Here is a 22,123-nt window from a genome sequence, read left to right on the forward strand (position 1 = left end):
ATTTTGGGAAGCATCTTTTTGATGGACTAAATACTCAAAAGAAGTGCTTGAGGGGACGTTTGCAGTTGCCTTTCAAAATGCATTGATTCTGCTTCTTGCCTGTCTTGCTACTCAACAACTAAATAGCTTTTTTAACTTTCTTGTTTTCAGGTCTGAAAAACTTGGCTCTCCTTGGCATGCTACCAGAAGGTGAATCCATCTCAGAAAATGACACTGTTCCAGTCAGTCCTCCCACTGATGGTGCTCCAAAAACTGGTGGTCCTGGTGATAAAACTGTGAAGGGAAGAGATGAGAAGGCAAGCACAGGCTCTTTTAAACACTGTAATGTAAGTACCCATTATTTACAGAACCCCCAGTACCAGCTAGATGTGTCACCTTCAGAAGCTTAAACATCCTCCTCTGGATAAGCAACAGAAATAATCAATAGTAATTATTTTATTTGTTGGTGGGTTCAGTTTTGTAGATCCAGCTGTTCATAGCCTCATGTTCTTGCAGGAAACTGAGTCACAAAAGACTTGGAGGGAAGGGGCAAAGATCCTTTCTGAAAGGGTTGTGGTTTCCCCTAGCTGTTAGCACTTGTTTTTAATTGGAGAGTGGGTTTCCTACAGTTGCCTACAGTGTGTAAACCCTTCCAGTAGAACTGTTTTGTGCTTAAGGATACAAGCAAACCAGAAACATTTATTTTCACTGCATGAAAGTTGAAGATGTGCATCATGAAATTCTTAAGCAGCAAAAGGTTTTCATATCAAGGAAACATGTTTGTCAAATGCAGATGACTGACAGCTTCTTTCCATGTTTTTTTCTGCAGGTATTGAGTGTAGGTTAATATTTTGTTGCCTTTATTTTATCTTTAGGGGAAAGGAGAGACTCGCAGTGAAATCCAGGCTCCTGCAGGAGAGAAAGTGGGAAAACAAGGAAGTGAAAGCAAAGCTGTTGTTGCAAAAAAAGATGTTTTGAGTCAAGAGTCAGATTTGTCTGTGGATGATCATGTTTCTCTAACAGGTAAAAGATTATTTCTTGTTTTCCCTGTCACAGAAATATCCATTCATATGCCAAGCTAACAGCTGTATGTTTTTATTGCTAACCCATTTCTGTGTATTTGCAAATCCTTTCAATGCAAGTGAGCTGTCTGCTTTGTGAAAACCTGCCAAGCTTGGAACAATCTCTACCTTGCAATCAGTTTAAACAGTTCTGGCAATCAGAGTAGAATTCCACCCATACATACCCATGCACAGATTATACTTCCTGTTGGTCTAACACAGTCCTTGTGTATTCTTACATATTTGGAACCAGAAATTAAGTGTCTTATTCTGGTCAAGACTATATTGTTAGAATTGTCATAAAATGGATCTGTCCATAGGGCTGTAATTTATGTTTGCTTTTCAGTTGTCAATAACATTTAAAGACCCCTTATAATCATTATTTTTCTTTAATTTTTAATGCAATTTTTAGAATTTTCTTCTTTTGTTTTAACTTCTTACAAAGCAGATGACCAGCTCTTGGAGGATTCAACTCAGAAGCAAGCAGAGAAGATTTTAATACCTAGCCAGGAACAAGTTTTTGCTGAATGCTCTCAGAAGAGGATTCTAGGATTGCTGGCAGCTATGTTACCACCTTTCAAATCAGTTAGTTCTTTTTACTTTCAATCTGTGTTGGTTTGTAGGTGTCACAAATAACATGAATAAGACTAATAGCTAATTAAATGTGGGAGAGGGGCTCCAGTTGGTTACATATTCTAAAATGTGTATCAGGGTATCTTAAGGTATTTCACATGACTAAGGAATGAGGGCTTGTTCCTGGGTGGGAGGAGAGGGAAGGGGATTTTAATTTATTTGTAGAGCAGTCTATGTTAATTCTTCAACAGCTGTGAAGTTTAAACCATCAATTTTGGTTTAAACTTAGGTCAGGTCAGCTTAATGGGTCAACAACAGAAGAAGGGACCTAGTTTCCCATTTCCTTTTGTCCCTTTTGAAAGAACAGGAGCTTTTCTGTGTGCTATGACTTTGACTAAAAGTTTCATTTTCTTTTCTGCCTCACTGAGATTTTTCTTTCTCCACAGGGCTCCACAATGTCTTTGATTAATCTGGAACAAATCCTTCCACTGATGTTTCAGGTTGTAATCTCAAATGCAGGCCACCTGAACGAAACTTATCATTTAACATTGGGACTTCTTGGCCAGTTAATCCTGAGACTTAAGCCTGCAGAAGTGGATGCTGCAGTGACTAAAGTCCTTTCAGCCAAACATAATTTATTTGCTGCTGGAGATGGCTCTACAGTGCCAGAGGGCTGGAAGACAACTCATCTTCTGTTCAGTCTGGGAGCTGTGTGTTTAGACAGGTGCTTTTAAATTTAAGCCTATTAGTTACTCTTTGATGGCTAATACTGATTTTCTTCTGTGTGTGCCTCCTGCAGAGGGGCTTTTCGATAGAAAGTTGCTTAAACCTCTACCCTTATCTTGGAAAGGGCTTCACATCTGCAGCCCTTGTTGCAGTGAGAATCTCTGCCAGAAGAAGGATTCCTGTTGAACAGTGGCTTAATTTCCTGTGCTTACCTTTGTAGCATGTTATGGTGGAAGAAGTGAGGTTTTGAAACGTTGAGGAAAACCAAAATCCTGTCCTATATTTTTTGTATGGTGTTAATTCTCTCCCACTGAGTTGTGTGTCTCTCCAGGAAAGGAGAGGAATGTGGCATGTGATAACTATTGCCAGTGCTGGGCTCTGGATCTGTCCTTTTTACATTTTATAGAGATTTTATATAGTAAAATTGCACTGGAAACAGCAAGGAGGGGCAGGGCAGATGTTCCAGTTTGAAGATCTTGAGAAAGCTCCCAAGCATTCTAAGATTAATTTTGTTATTGTTTGCTAATGCCAGTATTATTTTTCATTGTAGCAATGTTTTACAGGGAAGATATGTAGAAAAACACAGGAAATTTAAAGGCAGGCTACCCAGAGATTCAGCTGAAGTTAAGGAATTTCTCAAAGACTTTAAAGCAAGGAGACCAGTGTCTCTAGACTGTGTGGTCCAGAAGGAGAGAGCACATTGTCATGTACATGGGCAACAAGCTACTTGCTGTTGTGTAAAGAAAGGTTCTGAGCTCTAAACTAAAATTAGGAAATCAAGGTGACCACATCTGGGCAAACTTTGATTTGGGACTGTAAACCTTTTAAGCAAATAAAATGCTGGAATGATTAAAACAGAATTTATGTCAGCTGACAAAAAAGCTTCAAATATTGAAAAAATAGTGATGTGAAAGCTATAGCTATGGCAGATTAACAGTGATGTGCTGTTTTGAAGGAAAAATGTGTCAAGTAAGTCTGGAGTCACCTTTCTAATTCCTGCTCTTGCTTTCCAGCCGTGTAGGTCTGGACTGGGCAAGCTCCATGGCAGATATCCTGAGATCTTTGAACTCTTCTGCTCAGTGGCACAATGTGATTGCTGCTTTCACTGACCACTGCATCAAGCAACTGCCCATCCAGCTAAAGCACACCAATATCTTCACTTTATTGGTGCTGGTTGGGTTTCCTGAGGTAAGTGGTTAATCAGTACTAACAGAAACAAAATTGGTGAGAGCTTTTAGGTTTCTGTGTCTGAATACTATGGATTTTATAATTTGGAGCATCCCTTATAAAGAAACACAGTGAATGTCAGAGTTCACATCTTCCCACTCCTGCACAACTGTTTATCAAGTCAAGAATAATGCAGCTGCTTTTGTCTTGCATTTCTCTGAGTGCTACTTAAGGAGAAAACCAGCTTAGAATGCTTCAGCTTTTTGTAGATGTGGAGCAATCTAGTCTCTTGATAGTCATAGCTCTGATATATTGCCTGTGTTGGTTGTTGTAGGTGTTTTGTTTTTTATAGAAATAAACTAGCACTTTCCAACAGTCAGCAAAGAGCTGGCAGCAAGCACACTGCTCAGCTAAAGAATACAATCCCAAGTGTAAGCAAATGTCACCGAGGCTAGAGATGATTTTGTGTTTACAAATAACCATTCCAAATCATAACTGAAACTTCTGCAATTTCAGGTGCTGTGCATGGGGACTCGTTCTGTGTACATGGATAATGCTAATGAGCCTCATAATGTGATCATCCTGAAGCATTTCACTGAGAAGAACAGGGCAGTTGTGGTAGACATCAAAACCCGAAAGAGAAAAACAGGTTCTGTGACATTTTTGTTGTATCAAAGAATCACAGAGTATCTTCTTACAGTTTCTTATGGCTATCCACAAGCATAATTCACTAGACCACTTTGTGCAGGTCTGCAGCGTTTGAATTCCACTATTAATGAGTCACCTGATTCCCTGCTCATAGGTTAAGACAAATTGTGAAGCTTCTACAGTAAAGCTTGTGGAGCTTTCTTTTTGAAACTCTGAAGTTTATTTTTATTCAGAAAATTATTTAGGGAACTGTTGACCATTTTCAGAAGTCTTAAAAATGGGCCTTTGCTTAAGCAATTGTTTCTGTTTCAAGGTTTGATTACTGCTTGTGTCTTAGCCTTTGCAGACACATGCTTAATATTTGGAAGACTTGTAAATTTAGAAAAAATGCAGATGCTGCTGCTTTGTAGTTGGGTGCTGGTGTATAAAGGAATGGTGCTCAGAGCCTGAACAGTTTTGGGATAGTCCTTGTTGTTGCTCAAAAAACAGGCTGCAATTTTATGAAGTGACTTTTCACTGTGGGCAAGATGTGCTACCCACTAGCAAATCAAGATGAAGAACAAACACAAACATACCTATTATCAACCTGCACTGAAAAATGAAATATTTTCCTGACCTGGCTCAATGAACCTGAGATAATTTCAGTTCCAGAGCTTAATTTTGCCACAGCAAAGCAGACAGGTGGTTCTTCTGCAGCCTCTTTACTGTGACTGTGGTTATTAGAATGTACTTCAGGTGGGGACTGTCTTCATGTCTCAGCCTCCTCATACCTACTGGTAAGAGATGGTTTCACAACACTTCAGACAAACTTAGTGAGCTGTGTTTTTTCTCTCTGCAGTGAAGGATTATCAGCTGATTCAGAAATGTGGACAAGAAGGCAGTGATTCCCAGACCCAGCTGAGACAATACCTCCAGCACTTTGTCCTGATCTCCACTCACCTGCTGCAAACCAGCATGGACAGTAGCTATGCTGAGGCAGTGGAAGCAACTTGGGTCTTGTCACTGGCTCTAAAAGGGCTTTACAGAACCCTTAAGGTATCTTTTGCCTGACACACAGCATGTAATAGACAAAGAGAAGTTTCTATTCTGCCTTGCACAGCAAAGCAGGACCTTGGGTATTGACTGAGTACACTGGGGAACAAACAGAAGTTTGGTTCTCTCAGACCTGGCTCCTTTTCTCCTCTGTCTGTGGGGGCTGAAAATGTTGCTGTGCCTTAAATGGCATCTGTGAGCCTGAGCTGGAAGGTGGATTGCTTTTCCTTTTTGGGGGCTGACCATTCAGCTGAAGAAACTTACAGGGATAACACTTTTAAGAGTAAAGTTCACTTACCCCTTTTTCTGATGTAGTTGAAGATATTTTCTGTATTTTTAAAATAATTTTGGACTTTCAGAGCAAAACAGACATCCAGTTATTGCTCTGTGTGTGTCATAAATGGTACTGTTGAGGTATTTAAAGTGGTGATCTATATTTTGGGATTTTATTTTTTTATAGAAATGAAAGAAAAAATAATTCCTACAATTGTTTGGGCAGGAATTTTGTGTGAGGCCATGTGATAAAGCCTTGCAAGCATTGTGATCCATTGTTGCCTTTGTATTTATTTCTTTATTTGCATCTGTCTGTCTGCTTGTGTGTGTAGATCCATGGTTTTAAGGAGATCCAATCTGCCTTTCTTCAGTCTGGTTTACTCAAGCTTCTAGTGAAGAAATGTAGTAAAGGAACTGGCTTCAGTAAGACCTGGCTTCTCAGAGACTTGGAGGTAAGAAAATAAATGACATTTTGTAAAGTGTCAGGCTTCACACAGTGGGATGAAAAGGTTATGGCAATGCCCTGCCCTTGTGTGAATAATTACTCTTCATAAAAATGTTCACTTCACTGTTTCCCTCGATCTGCCTTTCTCTGGCCCTCAATTGTGTAGATAGCAGACTTAACTTCTTCAAAGCAGGAGCTGATTTTAATGAGTCTCATTGTATTTGAAAGAAATTTGCAAGATGAGGCATTAATCACCTACTCAGTTTCTTTTATCAGTTCCATTTAGACTGTTCTTGGAAATTCCATTCTTCAATTTAAAAAATAATAATTAGTCTTGAGGAAAAACATGACTTGCATTACTGACTGACAAGTACAGGGTGTTGCCACAGTGCACCATGGGGAGATCAGTGTGCACCTGGGCACATTATTTCTGAATGTTGAAGAATCCCTGGAAGATGCCTGTGGCTCAGCTGTTAATTATGTTTTATCTCAGGCAAGAATTGTGTTAATTCATGCTCACAGCATAAAGCAGCTCAAGCACCAGCCCTGGCTCAGAGATTTCTCCCCCTATGCTCCCCTTGGGGCAGCACCCTCCCAGATGGATGCTCTGCCCCAAGCACTGTAATGTCTCCCTGTAGTTCTGCCCACCTCAGAACTGAGGCTGACACAAATCAGAATAAGAGTGTCACTGCTTTCTTCCTGTGGTGTTGGCTCTGCTGAAGCCAACAGGTCTGGTTTCAGATGAAAAGGTGTATGGGCATTGCTGGCTTTTTGGCCACTGTCACTTCTTCCCTGTCTTTGTCTCAGCATCTTCAAACCTTTGAAGTGATTAAATAATTATTTTCTCAATTTTTTACTCTTTTGGCTAGTCACCTAAGTTGTCTTCATAGCAGCATGGAAGGTGTAACTCATTTGTGAGGTGGGAAATGGCTTGGGTTTGGGTTTGCTGTTTGTTTGGGGGTTTTTTCTTTTTTTTTTAGCTGTAACTTTTTAGAATAACATGTTAGGGACTGTCCAAGTCTTAGAATGTTCTTATAAAACACTGATTGCAGATACACTAATAATATCTGCAGCTGTTACACCAGATGCTTCCTTTTTGCTTTGCAGATTTTGTCAATAATGCTGTATTCCTCAAAGAAAGAAATCAGTTCCCTGGCAAAACGTGAGGATACTGAACTGGAAGAAAGGGAACAAGATCAAGATGTGGAGCAAACTGTTGTTGGTCCTGTTGATTCAGAGCAGAACAAACTTGATCCTCTAGAGGGTTTGGATGAAGCCACCAAAATATGTTTCTTGGTACCCCAGTTAATTTTATCTCCCATCAAGTTACTGTGAATTTGCTCATTGTTTTAAAAATGTGATAGCTGATCTAGGATTTTTTCTTCTAAATTTAGAGAATATTGGCTTATAAATTCAGTGGTTTGTTATCTAAAGGAAATAAAACTTCATACTAGGACTACAGTAGTGAACACTACAAAATTATTATAAATCTTTTGCCAATTTCTTTTAAATTTTTACTTATGCAGATCTTAGCATGCTCATTAATTCTCTACCTGTATGAAAAGTGTGAAAGTAATACTTAGGTTATCCTTAGGAAACCTACCTGTCTTTTTCTCCTGTAATGTCATTTATCTTCTTTTAACTCTCATCAATCTTTTTTTAACTCTCATCTATCTTTTTTTAACTCTCCTTGCTCAGATGACACATGATGCACTTAATGCACCTCTCCATATTCTTCGAGCCATGTATGAGTTGCAAATGAAAAGGACAGATTCTTTTTTCCTGGAAGTTCAAAAGAGGTATGTGAAAGACTGGGTCCAGCAGAAAACCAGGGTTTCTAGGTGTGGGTGGTAAGCTAAAATGCAATAGGTGCCAAACAGGAGTTGTTCTGAGGATACAATTTGGTTTTCATGTGTGAAAAAGTAAGGAAATAAACTCCTGCTGGGCTGTATTTATGGAAACAAGTCACCATTTTCTGAAATACATTGGATGTTCCTCTCAATCTGGTAACTCTCATGTGAAGATCTACTATGTCTCTAAATTATCCTAACTGAGGAAGAATGGAGAGCTCACAAGTGGCTCCTAGTAATCAGAGCATGTCGTGGAGCCACCACATTGTCACAGGGATGAGGAATTTTATTACCTGGGGAAGCTCTGACGTGTGGGAAAGGGAAGCCAGCTAGCATCAGATGATAAAAATAGGCAGAGTTTAAATACTCTTTTTCAAACAGGAGGTTGGAAGATCAATTTGCATTTAATTGCACTAATTCAGTTTGCATTCCTTTCAAAACACATCTGTGGTTTTTTTTTTTCCTTCTACCTCTTCCAAGGTTTGATGGGGATGTGATCACAACAGATGAGAGGATCCGAACTCTGGCTCAGAAGTGGCAGCCCAGCAAACGCCTGAGGCTGGAGGAGCAGAGCTCAAAAGCAGTGGATACAGATATGATCATCTTGCCCTGTTTGGTATGTACAAAAAGGAGCAGCTGTGAAAATAATTAATTGAAGCATTGGATAACTTCAGTTTTGCTTAGTAACTTCAAACCTGAGGTTTTTCTTGGTTTTATTTAACATCGAAAATAAGCTGCTAATGTCTTAGGTCAAAAGGAATGAGCAGGTAGAGCAAGAAGCAAGTGCTCCTTGGAATTTGTTCCTTAAGGAAGCAAGAGAACTTGATTCTCAGATCAGGAGAACAAATTGTTATTGCAGGCTGTAATTTCCTCTCCTTCTACAAGAGAGATTGTATCTAATTACTGCAAGCTTATGACATGTTAGTGTTTCACCATACTATTGTTATCTTACTGTAACTTCAGCAGAACAAGGAAGCAATGGATTTGTCTTGTAAAGCAGATGCTACACATGCAAACTTGAGGTTTTCCATTTAACAGCATGGTCCCACAGCTCTTTGATTTGTTGTGGGTGCTCATTTCTGGCTGTGTGGTATCACCAGCAGAGTTGTCCATCAGTTGTGTAGCAAACTGGTTTAAGTTCAAGGGCTTCCTGTGTAAGTGTCACTTAGAACAACTTACACAGAGACTGTGTGTCCACCCCTGGAAATTCTCCTAAACTATGTAAAGCATTAGTTTTGAAATTAAGTTGGGTTTGAACCAAGTGGTCTCCAAAGATCCAACCCAACTCACTGTCACAAATAACGTGGCACTCTGTTGCTTTACCTCAGCTTAAACTGACCCTTCAGGTTAGAATTCTGACTTCTGTTTCTGCTCAGTCATGAGTGCATCAGTGAAGTCTGTTGACATAAAGAGTCTTTTTGAGGAATTCTGTCCCAGTAGGTGTGTGAGAGATCACAACTTTGTGTTCTTTGATGCATCTGATTTTCAGTATGTAAAAAGACAAACTCATTTTGGAAGGGTTGCACTGGATAACCTTTAAAGCTCCCTTCCAACCCAGACCATCCTGTGACTGTCTGATGTGTACATTCAGCTTGCAATTTGAGGGCCTGCTCAGAGAGCCAGACAGAAGGAATTAAATGGTGAAGTTTTCAAACTTCCATTTCTTTTTTTTTTTTTTTTTTTTCTTTGCAGTCAAAGCCTGCACTCTGTGACAAAGCAACAGAAGAAACCAACCCAGTGGCCCAGAAGCTGATAACCAACACAGAGAGTGATCTCCAGCTCAGCTATGCCAAGCAACGTCGCACCAAGAGCTCAATCCTCTTGCACAAGGAGCTGGACTCCAGAAGTAAAAAGGCTGTCAGGGACTACCTGTATCGTGTCAATGAGGCCACAGCTGTTCTGTATGCCAGGCATGTCCTGACATCCTTGTTAGCTGAGTGGCCAGATGATGTGGCAATAAATGAGGAAATCCTGGATCTTAGTGGTCCAGCCCATATGACATACATACTGGACATGCTCATGCAGCTGGAGGAAAAACAATTATGGGAAAAAGTAAGTGGATTTTACTTCTGCATGTGAGCAAGGCTTGTGCCTACACCCCGGGAGACTCTGACTAGCAAAAATAACTTGCTGTTCCTTTTTTAAATGAAGTTGAAACTCCAAAATTTAGTTCTGAAGAAGCAGTTGGAAGCTGATGGTGTCTTAATGTACTGCTTCTGTTAACAGAAAATGGGAAAACTAGCTCCATGGAGACAGCTCTTTCAGTTGTGGGAAAATGAATCTCAGAGAGAAAGTGGTAAAATAGGCAGTCTGTTGTGAAAGCTGCTTTTGTTGGGTGTCAATGTGTGTATTGTAATACCTGCTCCATTGATGAGCTGGTGCTGTGGTGGAAGTGATCTTGGAATGATAATGGAATGTTGTAATCAAAATGTCAGCTCAGTGCTTCACAGCAAGAGAAGCCAATCAAGGGGTGGGAAGCTTCAGTGGAGAAATTAAAAATAAATCAGAAGGGACTGGTGTGACACTGGACCAGTGATGGACTGCAGAATGTCCCCTGGCTCCCTCATCTCATTTAAAAAAAAAAAATGATGCAGTGCAACAGGAAGAAATCTGGAATGGGAATATGGCCATGAAATAATTTTAGTATGAGGAACCCATAGTTTGCTTTATCTTGGATCTTTGCCTTCTTGGGGCATGTGGGGAGAAGGAGTAATGAGAAAGTCCATGGCTCCTTTTCCATAGTTTTAAAGGAGTAAGAAGTTAAACAGCAAGTAGTATTCTCTGGCCCTCCCAGTAACAAAACAAAGGAGTGTCAGATTAAAGTAGTGAAGTGGCAGGGCCAAAACAAACCAAAAGAACTGGTTCTTGACAGAGCATGTCGTTGAAGTTGTTGCCACAGGGTGTTTATAAAGGTTCAGAAAATGTCAGGATGAGCTGAAGTAATAAAAATCTGCTGAGGCATATCAAATACAAAGACATAGCCTTTGTCTTAGGCTCTTCTGCAAGTGTGTGGAGGCAAGGAATGCATTCAGGGAACAATACTCCAAACTGCCTTTGTTTTTCAGCTCCTTTCCCCCAAGAAATCCATTTCTAGCTGGTGTGGAGATGAGCTGTTTGTTCTGGGTTTTCCAGGAGAGGCAGAGAGTGGCAGATGAAGAGATGTAATAGGTTGCCATAATGACCTGTAAAGGGCTTTTGATTAGCAGGATTGCTCATCAAGAGCATTTGTGCATTTTTGAAAAACAAGAAGTGGAGACTAAGGATGTTTTGAATTGTCATTTAGTGTGTCCTGATTGATTAAATGGCATTTATTTGTATTTTTCAAGACACAGCTCTTCACCTAGTGCTTTCAAACACAGCAGCTACTTAACTGTTCATTTTTATACATGGAGTTGTACATTTTGAAGGCTAAAACACTCTCTTCAAGTCAAAACCTGTAGAGATAGAAGGTAAAGGTGTCTGTTTAGTCTGATGATAACAGCTTTAGTGTACTGTTAATTACTTTGTTATTAATTACTTAGCTTCATTCTAGCATTTGTGGAAAGAGATAGTTCTCACTGATTTTATCAGATAAAGACTGAAAGATCTGAAGCAGAGGACAGAGTAAAATCTTGTAGAATCTTCATGAATTTGCCTAGTTTCTCAATTCTCTCCTCCTAAATGCGTGGCTAGAAATAGCTCTTCCACCAGTCACCAGCCTGTAAGTTTGTAAATGCTGTTTTTCTAGCAAATTGTGTTTACATGATGCTTTTGCTTCTCTCCAGATTCTGCAGAAAGTTCTGCAGAGGTGTGATGAGAGTATGCTGGGGACAATGGCACTGACAGCTTGCCAGTTCATGGAGGAACCTGGGATGGCCGTCCAGATGCGTGAATCCAAGCATCCCTACAACAACAACACAAATTTTGAGGTGAGTTACACATGTACTGCAGGGCAGTGGAATTGCAGCACTTGGAGCTGAAGGGTCACCATGTTCCTGTGGGACTTCTGTGCCTGAAGCACCTGGGAAATGTCTGGTCAGTCTGGATTTTGATGAGAGGCCAAGGGACTGAGGCCTCATGCTGAAAGAAATATGTTCAAGAAGGCACTTTAAAGTGGCCCAAATTCAGTCGTGTGAAAAGTGCAAAACTTTAATGGGTTTGCTACCTGTGTGTTTGAAGCAGATCATAAATGGTTTCAGGGCCTTCATGAGCAAATACTTCTGCCCTTTCATCCAAAGATCTGTTTCACTTGGCCTGTTACTTCCTTGTGCTGTTAGACACGAGGAGAGGAGTCTTCTCATCTTCCTCATTTTAGACTATCTTGGGACACAACCAGCTTCTGGTTTTCTTTACTTGGTATTGTGGGAAAGCATTTTTCTAACGTGTTTTGGTAAGTACTTATTGCAGTCTTGGGATTATTTGTTTTTCCTGCAGCTCTCAGCTCCTCTGATTTTTATTTTTAAAAGTGTATAAACCCTTAGGATATGTTAGTGAGATCAGTATCAACAATTACCTCTGAAAAAAAGCAAAGCAATTAATTTTTACACTCTTAACAGCTAATGGAAGTAGGCCAGCCTTTACATTTGTTAAATTAATTCCTAGTAAAGATACTGAGGAGAGTTTTGTTGGTTTTTTTTTCTATGGAAATACCTTACTATTTGTTATATCTCCTTTGTACCTTATGGGTAGTGTGCTGTGACAGAGTGTACAAACATTCCTTTCTCAGGATAAAGTTCACATTCCTGGTGCTATCTACCTCTCAATCAAGTTTGACTCTCAGTGTAATACAGAAGAAGGCTGTGATGAGTTGCTCATGTCCAGCAGCAGTGATTTCCAGCAGGACCGACACAGCTTCAGTGGCTCTCCACAGAAATGGAATGATTTTGAGCTTCCAGGTGAATATGCACAGTGCAAGCAGAGGGATTGCTGCTCTCCAGGGCTCTTGAGAGAAAAATAACAGTTAAATGTGAATGTTTCTGAGATATGTGGGGAGAAAAGCTCATTTTCCTGCTCCAGAGTGTTTGCTCTGATGTGCTGCTTTTAAATTTGTTCCTTAAAAGCAGGCTTATCTGGTGTTCTGCTACTTAACCTTTTTTTTCCACACCTCAATCAAAGCATGCACTTAGCTACTGGAAACAAGTTTTAATCTTGATTCTGTTCCAACACAGTCCTTGTTCTGCATGATATTCACTTGCATTGTTTCTGCCTTGTTTTACTTTCCACAGGAAGCTTTTTTTCTAAAAAAAAAAAACAAAACCACAAAACAAAACAGAAGCAAACCACCACAACCAGCCAGGCTTATCTCCTGTTTCTGTGCTCTACAAGTGCTCAGAGCAAACACCATGTGCCAGTGCCTTGTCTCTGGTTGTTGCCACAGACCATAGCTGAAAAAAAAACCAGTTATTTGATGGACAACTTCAGTCTGTGTTCTTTAATCACATTTTTGACACCAGGGCTGCAAATTCCAGTGAGCTGCAGCACTGCATCAGCCTGTGCTGCTTCTGTTCAGTTGTTTTAACCCACTGAGCACAGAGGCATTGCAGGAAGATTTAGATTTGGATTTAGATTTGGATTACAAGGTGCTAGTTAGAAACAAATGTATGCTCTATAGAAACATTCTGAGGGTTTTATGAACTTCTTTCTGTCCTCCTTTTCCTCCCAAATAGTTGTAGAGCTTTGCCAAGAAACTGAACTTTGAGGCTCATTGTTTTGGAGCAGCCTTGGCTGTGAAACTTGAGTTTCACCTTGTGAAGTTTCATTTCCAGCCAAGGCTTCCAGATTAAGGCTCCTGATTTCACCCAGCAGGCTTTAGCTGAAACCAGGCATTTAAAGGCTGTTGGGCTTTTCATCTGGTGGCAGGGCTTCCTCAAGACTCCTTGGAGTTGGGAGACAGCCATGACTCCATTTCATGATGAAATGTATTTTAGAATGGTTCTTTTTTTTTTTTTTTTTTTTTTAAATCCTAGCAAATATTTTTGAAGTTATTTTGAAGAACTTCTTGAATGTTCCAGTGCCTTATTGTAAAATTATTAAACATTTTGATAGTTCTTCCACTTCTAAGTGATTAAGTTCAACAGTTCTGTTCATAGCAGCAGAACTCCACAATTTAATTTTCTGAGAGCAGTGCAACTTCAGCTTCACATTTATTTTTTTTTACCTAATGGACTGTGAATGTGGCTGCCTATGGAGAAGTTCTTTTCTCATGAGTTGTGATTGATCCCTGACCATGCACATTAGAGTTCCTTTTACTCTCTCTTATGCTGTGGAGTTGACAAAAATGTTGGAGATGTTATCCTTGCAGCTACCTCATTGGAAACCACAAGTTTATCACACAGTTTGGTGCATTTCCTAATTACCACAGAATAAAAGATCACCTCTCCTGAATGATGATATTTAGGATTACTTTATTGTAGTGGCAAACTTTTAATTTTAGTTGTATTTTTGATAGCACAGCTAACTCAGAAGGGAGTAACACAGGTTATCTTCCTGCCCTTGCACACAGGGGACACACTCTACTACAGATTTACTTCTGACATGAGCAACACTGAGTGGGGTTATAAGTTTACAGTGACAGCAGGACATCTTGGAAGGTTCCAGACAGGTAAGCACTGCCTCTGAAAGGACTTTTGGGGGTTATTTTGCCAAACTTTGACCATGGTTATCCCTTTTTCTGACTTAGAATTTGCTTTCTCCATTGTTTTGGAAATAATGTGATTAGTTTTGTTCAAATTGGTATCTTTTGCTGTGATCTCTTTATGCTAGAAATACCAAATCTACACAGAGGCTTGGGGATAACAACTGTAATAATACTGCTTGCATTTGAAGTCTCATTGTATGGCAGTAATTACAGGATTTAGTAAACACTTCAAGGTGCTGTAACTGGAACCAGGATTGTGTTTTTAAAAAGAAGAAGTTATCCATTAGGATGGGTTGCTTCCAGATCTAGTTTCTAATTATAGCACTGAAACTTTTGCTGGTTTCTTTCAGAGTTTAAATCTTTTTAATGAAATTGAAGCTGATGGATAGCTTGCAATCAGCAAAACTCTCCTGCATGTCACGTAATAGCAAGCATCTTTGTTTTCTATCCCATACTGAGGCCAAACTTTTATTTCAGGCAAGATTCTTTCTAATTTTCTTCTAAGAAAAGGCTTGTGATGTCAGGATGTAGTCTAGAATCATCTCAGAACATTTTTTTTGGTAGTTTTCTCTGCACCAATACTCAGCATATGGAGAAAACCGAGTGCATGAACAGAATCAGGCCCTACAAAAGTAACAGTTAGTTGATTTTTTTAATTATTATTATTATTTTTATTATTATTATTTTTTCCCCCCAGGGTTTGAAATTCTAAAGCAGATGCTGTCTGAGGAAAGGGTGGTTCCTCACCTCCCTCTGGCCAAAATCTGGGAATGGCAGGTGGGGGTGGCGTGTCGCCAGACGGGTCACCAGCGATTGAAGGCCATCCACCTGCTCTTGAAAATAGTGCAGTGCAGCCATCAGAGGTAAGGTGCTGTCCTGCACTGTCCACTGACATGCAAAGGGCATCTTTGAAGTGTTTGGAAGCCAAAAAACCCTGGTTTGGAGTAGGTATTCTTAACTTGCCTTTTGGATGCAATTCGTAGTGCCTTGATAGTGGAAACTTACTGTAAGAGGTTTTTTTTTTAACATTTTCTCTTCTTTCTTGGCTTTTTAAAAAAGGTCCATTGAATTGAGATGATGTTGTAAGAGAAAAAATGTCCCCACACAGAACAAAAAGTTGATTTAAAATAATTTTTGAGAAATGTATTCTCTTTGTTGTAATCCAGAATTAGGTGAGGATGGAAAAATAAACTGGTGAAATGACAGTCTGGTTCTCTATAAATAACTTTACAATTACTGTAACACTAAGCCTGTACTTGAGTTTCAGGGGAATAGGTGTGCTAATACTTAAATATGTATGTCATTGAGTATTTCTTATGAAAATAGACATTTAAAAAAATGTTGAGCTTTTATAGTGTCCTGCAGATGTTTGTGGTTACATTAACTCAGTGGAAATGCTGGAAACAAAGACACCAGTGCTGGAATGGCCACCCTCAGCTTCACTGTGTCCTTTCAGTTCAGAACAAGGCAAATAATGAGAATAACAACATCCTACTGGCTTACTTTGGTAAATCATAGAATGTTAGGTTGGAAGGGACCTCAAGGATCATCTGGTTCAACCCAAAAGAAATCAAAAAGTGTATTTGCACATAATAATAAAAAATGGGCAATTACATAGAAGCATTGCTTGACTCACTGTAAATTTTAGATACACTGATATGCATCCAAGGCTAAAAAAATTATTTGGGTATTGCTTATAATCACTGATTTATAATCATTTGTAGTTCTCCTAGGTTGTGGTTCTTTTTCATCAGGAAATGTTTGCATTGTCATGTGAACAACAAATTCCATTGCTGAAATATCAAGTCTCTGTGCTTATAATATTTAATATTTTTCTACTGTTAATTTGATGATAGATTCTGAAATTTAATTTCCTCTCTTTTCTCCCCCTCTTGAATGATATTTGTCATCCTATCTGTATGATAAATGACATTTAGATCAGCCAGTTTTAACTCAGAAGGTCGGGTTAGAATTGTTTGTAAAAACTATGTATCAGGTTTTTGCCTGAGGTAAACAAGGGCATTGCCTGCCCAGTGCTGTGAGTGGGAGTTCCATGATTTCAAGCAGTGGAGCTACAACATTGAGCAAAGTGATGTATATAGGGGTTTTTGGGCTTTTTTTTTTTAAAGCTGTCATTTCAGGAGGCCACTCAGTTTTAACGAAGTCATTTAGACATGTTCATGGTTATGAGGTTTTCTCTGCTTCACTGGTTTAGAATTAAATTCATTGTGCTGAAACACCTGACTGAATTTAATTTGAAAATGCATCTTGTGTTTCTTCCTGTATTGATACATCAGGCTGTCAAAACTGTCTGGTTTTACTCTCTTAGATTTGTTTGGCTTTGGGAGGTTTGGTGGTTTTTTGTTGTTTTTTTTTTCCCTCCAGAAACAGGCATAAGTTCATGGTTAGTCACTATTGCATACAAATTACCTTTTTTTGCAGGGACTGTGACCTCACCTTGTTGAAGCCACTTTGGCAGCTTTTCACCCACATGGAGAACAACTTGTGTCATGATGTGGCCAAGCCTGGGATTCTCCTTCCTCTTCATCGTGCACTTGCAGAACTCTTCTTTGTTACAGAAAACAGAGTTACTGTAAGCAGCTCTTGTGTTTCTATCCCTCCTCTCCCCAGGGGTGGGAACCAAGTGCAGATTTCCTTTCTCTTGGCAAAGTTCATCAGAGCTTCAGAAACATGAAATTGTTTCAGAAATACCAACAATGTTCTCTTGTGGAGACAGCAGACATCCTGGGAGCTTAAGTAATAATCATGACTCCTCTTGGGTAGTTATGGCAGTGTGATTTAGGGTCTGTAACCACTGCTTATTCTGAGGAGAATGCTGATTTAATAATTAATTTAAAGGTACTGGAATGTGGTTCTCCTTGAGTTGGTTTTGAGCATTTCACATGAGCAGTTTGTAATCTGATTTCTGTGGCCACCACCTGTGTCTGGGAGCATTTTGTGGGTAGTTCTGGTACCTTTGTTCCTTGGGGGCTGCATCTCAATGTTAATTTAGTAGGATGATATCTTTGGTGGAAAGGTTGGTGTTCATTGAATGCTTTTTGGCTGCAGGAGCTTGGATCTCTCCAGGAGTATTTGCTTGCCTTAAATACTGAAGATCATCTTCATCGCTGCACAGCACAGGTAATGAAACTGCACAGCCCCAGAGGGGATGAGTTTGTGATTTTTTAAATTTTTTTTTTCTGGCAGGCAGCCATCATGAATGATTTCTGATCCAGGTGTTGTAAAACAGAGATGAATATTCTTGTTATAAAATAGAGATGAATAATCTTGTTATAAAATAGAGATGAACGTTCTCGTTATAGAGATGAATATTCTCATTACAAAATAAGATATGAATATTCTATATCAAATAGATATGAATATTCAGTACCATGGCCTCCCTCTGAGATGTGTGAATGGAACAACACCCAGATGTTGTTCCCTTTTAACAGGCAGCTGATGTGCCCCACACTGGCTGTTGGGTGTAGTCTGGGGGGTCTGTTTTGGTCTCTCCTCTGCCAAGACATGGAAAGGAGGGAGAGGGCTGGTCTTTCAGCTGCTGGATTTACCTTGCTGAAACTGCCTGGTTCCATGACAATTCCTGCACTACCAGCTAGAAATAGGGTGATTGTTTATTTGTTTCTCTTTAATTTCACACAAGGATTTCTTTACAGTTTTGGACAGGGGAGAGTCTAGAGAACCAGAGGAAATGGCTGTAAGCTGCACCAGGCTGATGTTAGGGAATGTTTTTTCACTGAGAGGGTTGTCAGGCATTGGAGTGGCCCAGGACAGTGGTGGAGTCACCATCCCTGGAGGCATTTAAAAGGCATTTGGAGCTGGTCCTTAAGGACATGGTTTAGTAGTTAGGTTATGGTGTTGGTCAAAGGTTGGACTGGATGAGCTTGGAGGTCTCTTCCAACCTAAACATTCTGTCATTCTGTGAGTCTTTGACGTGACTTTGTTTTTCCTTCTCTCTTCTAGGCCCTGAAAAACATTGCTGCTATCAGCCTTGCCATTAACTACCCAAACAAATCAACAAGTCTCTGGAATGTTTAATACTGGCTCAGACCGGAGTGCATGGGATAGAGTAGTTTGTCCATAGGAACCTTTGGAACAGACATCTTTAACTCCGTTCAGGAAAAGCTCCTTCAGCTTCAGTGTATGAGCACTCTGCAGCCTTCCATCCTTCCTTCCTTCCTTCCTTTCACCTTGATGTAGAATTTGTAAAAGTAAAAAGCTCACTTCAATGAAAAAGCACATCCTGAAGTAACTCACGCGTCGCCTACAGTTATGTATGCACATATTGTAGCATGTTAGAGTAAACAGAACAAGATTTATTTTTTTTTTTCCTTTTTATTCCAAGGAAGTAAATGAAAGAAGGTAGCTGAAGTAGGAGAATGGAAGGCCCCCACCTTGGTATCACCTGCTCCCAAGGAAACTGGATTGATGGAATGGGACAGCTTTGGAAATAGTGCTGAACTTGGAGTGATGCCAGCAGCAGCATCTTTTGTGTATCACTGAAGTGAAATAGGCAACCCAGAATTTGGTGGGCTGATGCAGAAATGGTCCACACTTGAATCTTGTCATGATTGCTTTTGCTTTGAAAGCTGCTACCCAAGGAAAAGAACTTAAATTCTTGCTAAACTACAGGCAGTAAAACAAATTCTGAGTGATTCCCATAGTAGTTAAAGGATTCCAGTTGCAGAGCATCCTCGTGCAAGAGGTTAATGTTTCTCCTGTTCTTTGGTTTGATCAGCTGGATCATCTGTTCTTACCTTAATTTATCTCTGAAATATTCTAAATACTACATTATTCTAGTGCAGAGAGCAAAGGCTGGCCACCATTCACAGAGCAGTGGTGATATGAAGAACTGAGCAACTTAGGTGTGTCTTGAGGATCACATCTTTACAAGAAATTCTTCATGAGGCTTTTTTTCTTTTAATTATTTTGATACTAGTGGCTTAGAAGGTCCTTCTTGGCAATGTTGGGAACCCAGACTCCCAGCACTCAGGGTGGGGGTTAATGATCAATCCAAGTCTTATCTTACAGAGCAATAACTGCATTATTCATAGTGAACATGGAATGAATTGCAGACCTTCTATGCTGAAATAAATTGGCTTTCTTCCTGCTCAACTACACTGGTTGTTCCCTTTCCAAAGAGTTAAAAAGAACAAAGAAGGATTTTGGGGGTGTATTTTGTATTCTATTCTATAGTCTATATAGAGCTGGTCTGGACAAGAATTCTGACAACTTTTTATGCCAATTATTTTCTTCTTCACCTCGGTATCAGAATAGGAAAAAAAAAAGGCAACCAGGAGCTTCAGTAGTAACTGAATGCAAATTGTGTAAAGGCAGTGGCTCTTTCAGAGGAGAACAGGATTATTGACCTTGCTTGTTCAAAGGGTGAGTGGTGCCTCAACAGCAGTGTGCAGGAGCACCACTTTGGGGGATGGCCTCTGAACTGATGGTCTTATCAGCTGGGCCTGGGTTGTTAAGGGTGGTCCAGTCTCCCTCTGAGAGGGAAATTTGCAGTATACAACCCTTTTGTATCTTCTTTTTTTTTTTCGGGTGGCCTCTAGTACTGGAGTTAAAGATGTTTTGGCTTCTTTCTGTTCAGCCGGGGGAGTGTAAAGGGAGTACTTCTTCAGGGAATGAGGCTGAATCAGAATGTGATTATTCTGCCTGAGAGACTTAATTCTTAAGAGCAAGAGGCACTATGGTGGAGCTGTTGTGTTCAGCAATGGACTGGCCCTCTTAGCAAATGAGAATGCCAGAATTCAGGAAAAACATTCTATTCCTCTGAGAGGAGGCAGATACTGCTCTGAAATGCCTCCTCAGGTAGCTGAAGGTTAAAACCCCCCCATCCTCCCAGAATGAGATCCTGATGGGAAGGGCTGTCTCAAAGCTTGGTCTGTCTTTAAGGCATGGATCCTTTTGTTCCCACATGGAGATGTTTGAGTTGGCAGGCTGACTGCAGGGGTGGCTGAGAGCTCCCTGAGGAACCAACTGCTTCACACTTCCCAGTAGCACCACCAGGTTCTGGGAACCAGGAGCTGCTCCACCAAAAGGAGAGAGTCTGAAGGCTGCTTTAGAGAGTCCCATTGCTGGGACAGGTGAGCTTTTTGCAATTAATTGCTCTTCTGGAGCAGCAGGACTTTCCACTCACTGCCTCTGCATCAGGCCCTGGACCAGCACTCCTGGATCTGCACATCCTGAGCTCTGCCTGGGTTAGTCAAAGAAGGCTTTCTATTTCTTTTTTTTTTTTTTCTTTTTTTCTTTTTTTTTTTTCTTTTTTTTCTTTCACATCAGGGATGAAGAATGTAAATAAGCCATTTGTAGATCTGATCCATGGCTCTACCACACTCACGTTGTTTTGCCACCAGACTTTTTTGCTTTCTGTATGAAGACATGAGGCTGCAAGGATGACACAGGAGTGGCCAGTGTGTTCCTTCCTGGGCAGATCAACTCAACTTTTACTCTACCAGCAGTAACTGGCCATGTGTCAGGCACCTTGCCCTGAAGGCACCATCTAGGAGCAGTGTCCACTAAATGTAATTTCTACCCACTAGATGGAACTGAAGGACTGTGACCTGAGCTGACACTGAATCTGTTGCTGCCTTACAACTCAATTGCTCATTATGGATCTTTTAAGAGACAAGAAACACTGATTTTTTTTCTTTTTTTTTTTTTTTTTTTATTCTGATAGTTTTAAAGAAAGAGGAAGAGAATACCAATAATAAATATTCCTAATCAATCACACTTTAGAAATCCTGCAGCATTTCCAAGTGTATGTGGATGATACTATTGAATAGTATAAAACTGTCTGGAAAACAGGTATGCTGAAAAAATGTGCCTAACTACAACAACAACAAAAAGTTGTCCTGCCTGAATCACCTATGATGTGTTTAAAACAAATCATATTGTTCCTAATGATACATTTGACTTGCTTTCATTAAACACTTAAAAAAGAGAGTTTTATAATTTCTTTTCTTACGGGTTTACTACTTTGCAATTTTTATCAGTTGTTTAAAATATATCAGACCTTTAGATTTATTCCCGTTCAGTTCAACATGTAAAAAGAAAGCTACAGATGTGGGTAAAATATGCAAATGAAGAGAAATATATTGTAAAAATTCTATAAAAGCAAAAAAGTACAACACAGTGTCTGTTTTTTGTTTGCTTTTTTTTTCCTCACTGAATGTTAAGTGCTTGGATTTGCAGTGAGATCAGAGATTTTCTTCTAAATCTTCATTTTCAGTGCCTGTAAGCAAACCTGCTTTTTGTCATGCTGTCAGTGGATGTCTGATACTGTACTGAACCATGCAGGATACTTACTGCTGGAGTCATCTCTTGAATTCCAGCCCTGCTGTTTACATTCCAGTGGCCTTATCCTAAAAAATGAAGTTTTCCCCTGGAGACCCATCAGTTCCAGTACCTGTGTTTATTTACCTGCAGCCCTGAAATGCACGTTTGGGATCCCAGATGTTGTCTCATGTAGAGCTGAGCTTTGCCTTGGTACCTCTGGATTTTAGCAGTGGTGTTTAGCAGTGAAGGTGCTTGTACCTCCCTAGTTTAAAAGTTAATTTCCCCTGGTTTTCACTCAAGGAAAGGGTTGTTCAGGGAAGTGTAAGGAGCTCAACATCTTTCTGTACTTACCCAGACCTGCAGGTTGTTCCCACGTGCACAGAGAATGGTCCTGGTGGGTGATTTTATGAAATACAGATAAACACCATGAATTGTGAAGCTGGGGGAG

The 22,123-nt window shown here is 40.0% G+C and overlaps 1 protein-coding gene across 3 annotated transcripts in view; it reads left to right on the plus strand.

Moving 5' to 3' along the window:
- ZZEF1 (zinc finger ZZ-type and EF-hand domain containing 1) overlaps window positions 1-21,532 on the plus strand; it is a 57,912-nt gene extending 36,380 nt beyond the window's left edge. Inside the window, exons 37-55 of one of the 3 annotated variants that reach the window (XM_030462315.1) lie at window positions 151-326; window positions 855-1,002; window positions 1,486-1,625; window positions 2,060-2,337; window positions 3,353-3,527; window positions 4,023-4,155; window positions 4,993-5,189; window positions 5,792-5,911; window positions 7,012-7,200; window positions 7,603-7,703; window positions 8,235-8,370; window positions 9,447-9,806; window positions 11,519-11,662; window positions 12,460-12,628; window positions 14,236-14,334; window positions 15,068-15,233; window positions 16,813-16,963; window positions 17,440-17,511; window positions 18,352-21,532. In XM_030462315.1, coding sequence (XP_030318175.1) covers window positions 151-326; window positions 855-1,002; window positions 1,486-1,625; window positions 2,060-2,337; window positions 3,353-3,527; window positions 4,023-4,155; window positions 4,993-5,189; window positions 5,792-5,911; window positions 7,012-7,200; window positions 7,603-7,703; window positions 8,235-8,370; window positions 9,447-9,806; window positions 11,519-11,662; window positions 12,460-12,628; window positions 14,236-14,334; window positions 15,068-15,233; window positions 16,813-16,963; window positions 17,440-17,511; window positions 18,352-18,426 — 3,029 coding nt within the window. In that variant the 3' untranslated portion in view covers window positions 18,427-21,532. Of the gene's footprint in view, window positions 1-150; window positions 327-854; window positions 1,003-1,485; window positions 1,626-2,059; window positions 2,338-3,352; window positions 3,528-4,022; window positions 4,156-4,992; window positions 5,190-5,791; window positions 5,912-7,011; window positions 7,201-7,602; window positions 7,704-8,234; window positions 8,371-9,446; window positions 9,811-11,518; window positions 11,663-12,459; window positions 12,629-14,235; window positions 14,335-15,067; window positions 15,234-16,812; window positions 16,964-17,439; window positions 17,512-18,351 lie in introns of those variants that run through there. The other 2 variants (XM_030462316.1, XM_030462318.1) reach the window with 2 other exon arrangements.
- Window positions 21,533-22,123: the final 591 nt, after the last annotated feature.

Source organism: Calypte anna, chromosome 19, assembly GCF_003957555.1.
Source record: "Calypte anna isolate BGI_N300 chromosome 19, bCalAnn1_v1.p, whole genome shotgun sequence".
Classification (NCBI taxonomy): domain Eukaryota; kingdom Metazoa; phylum Chordata; class Aves; order Apodiformes; family Trochilidae; genus Calypte; species Calypte anna.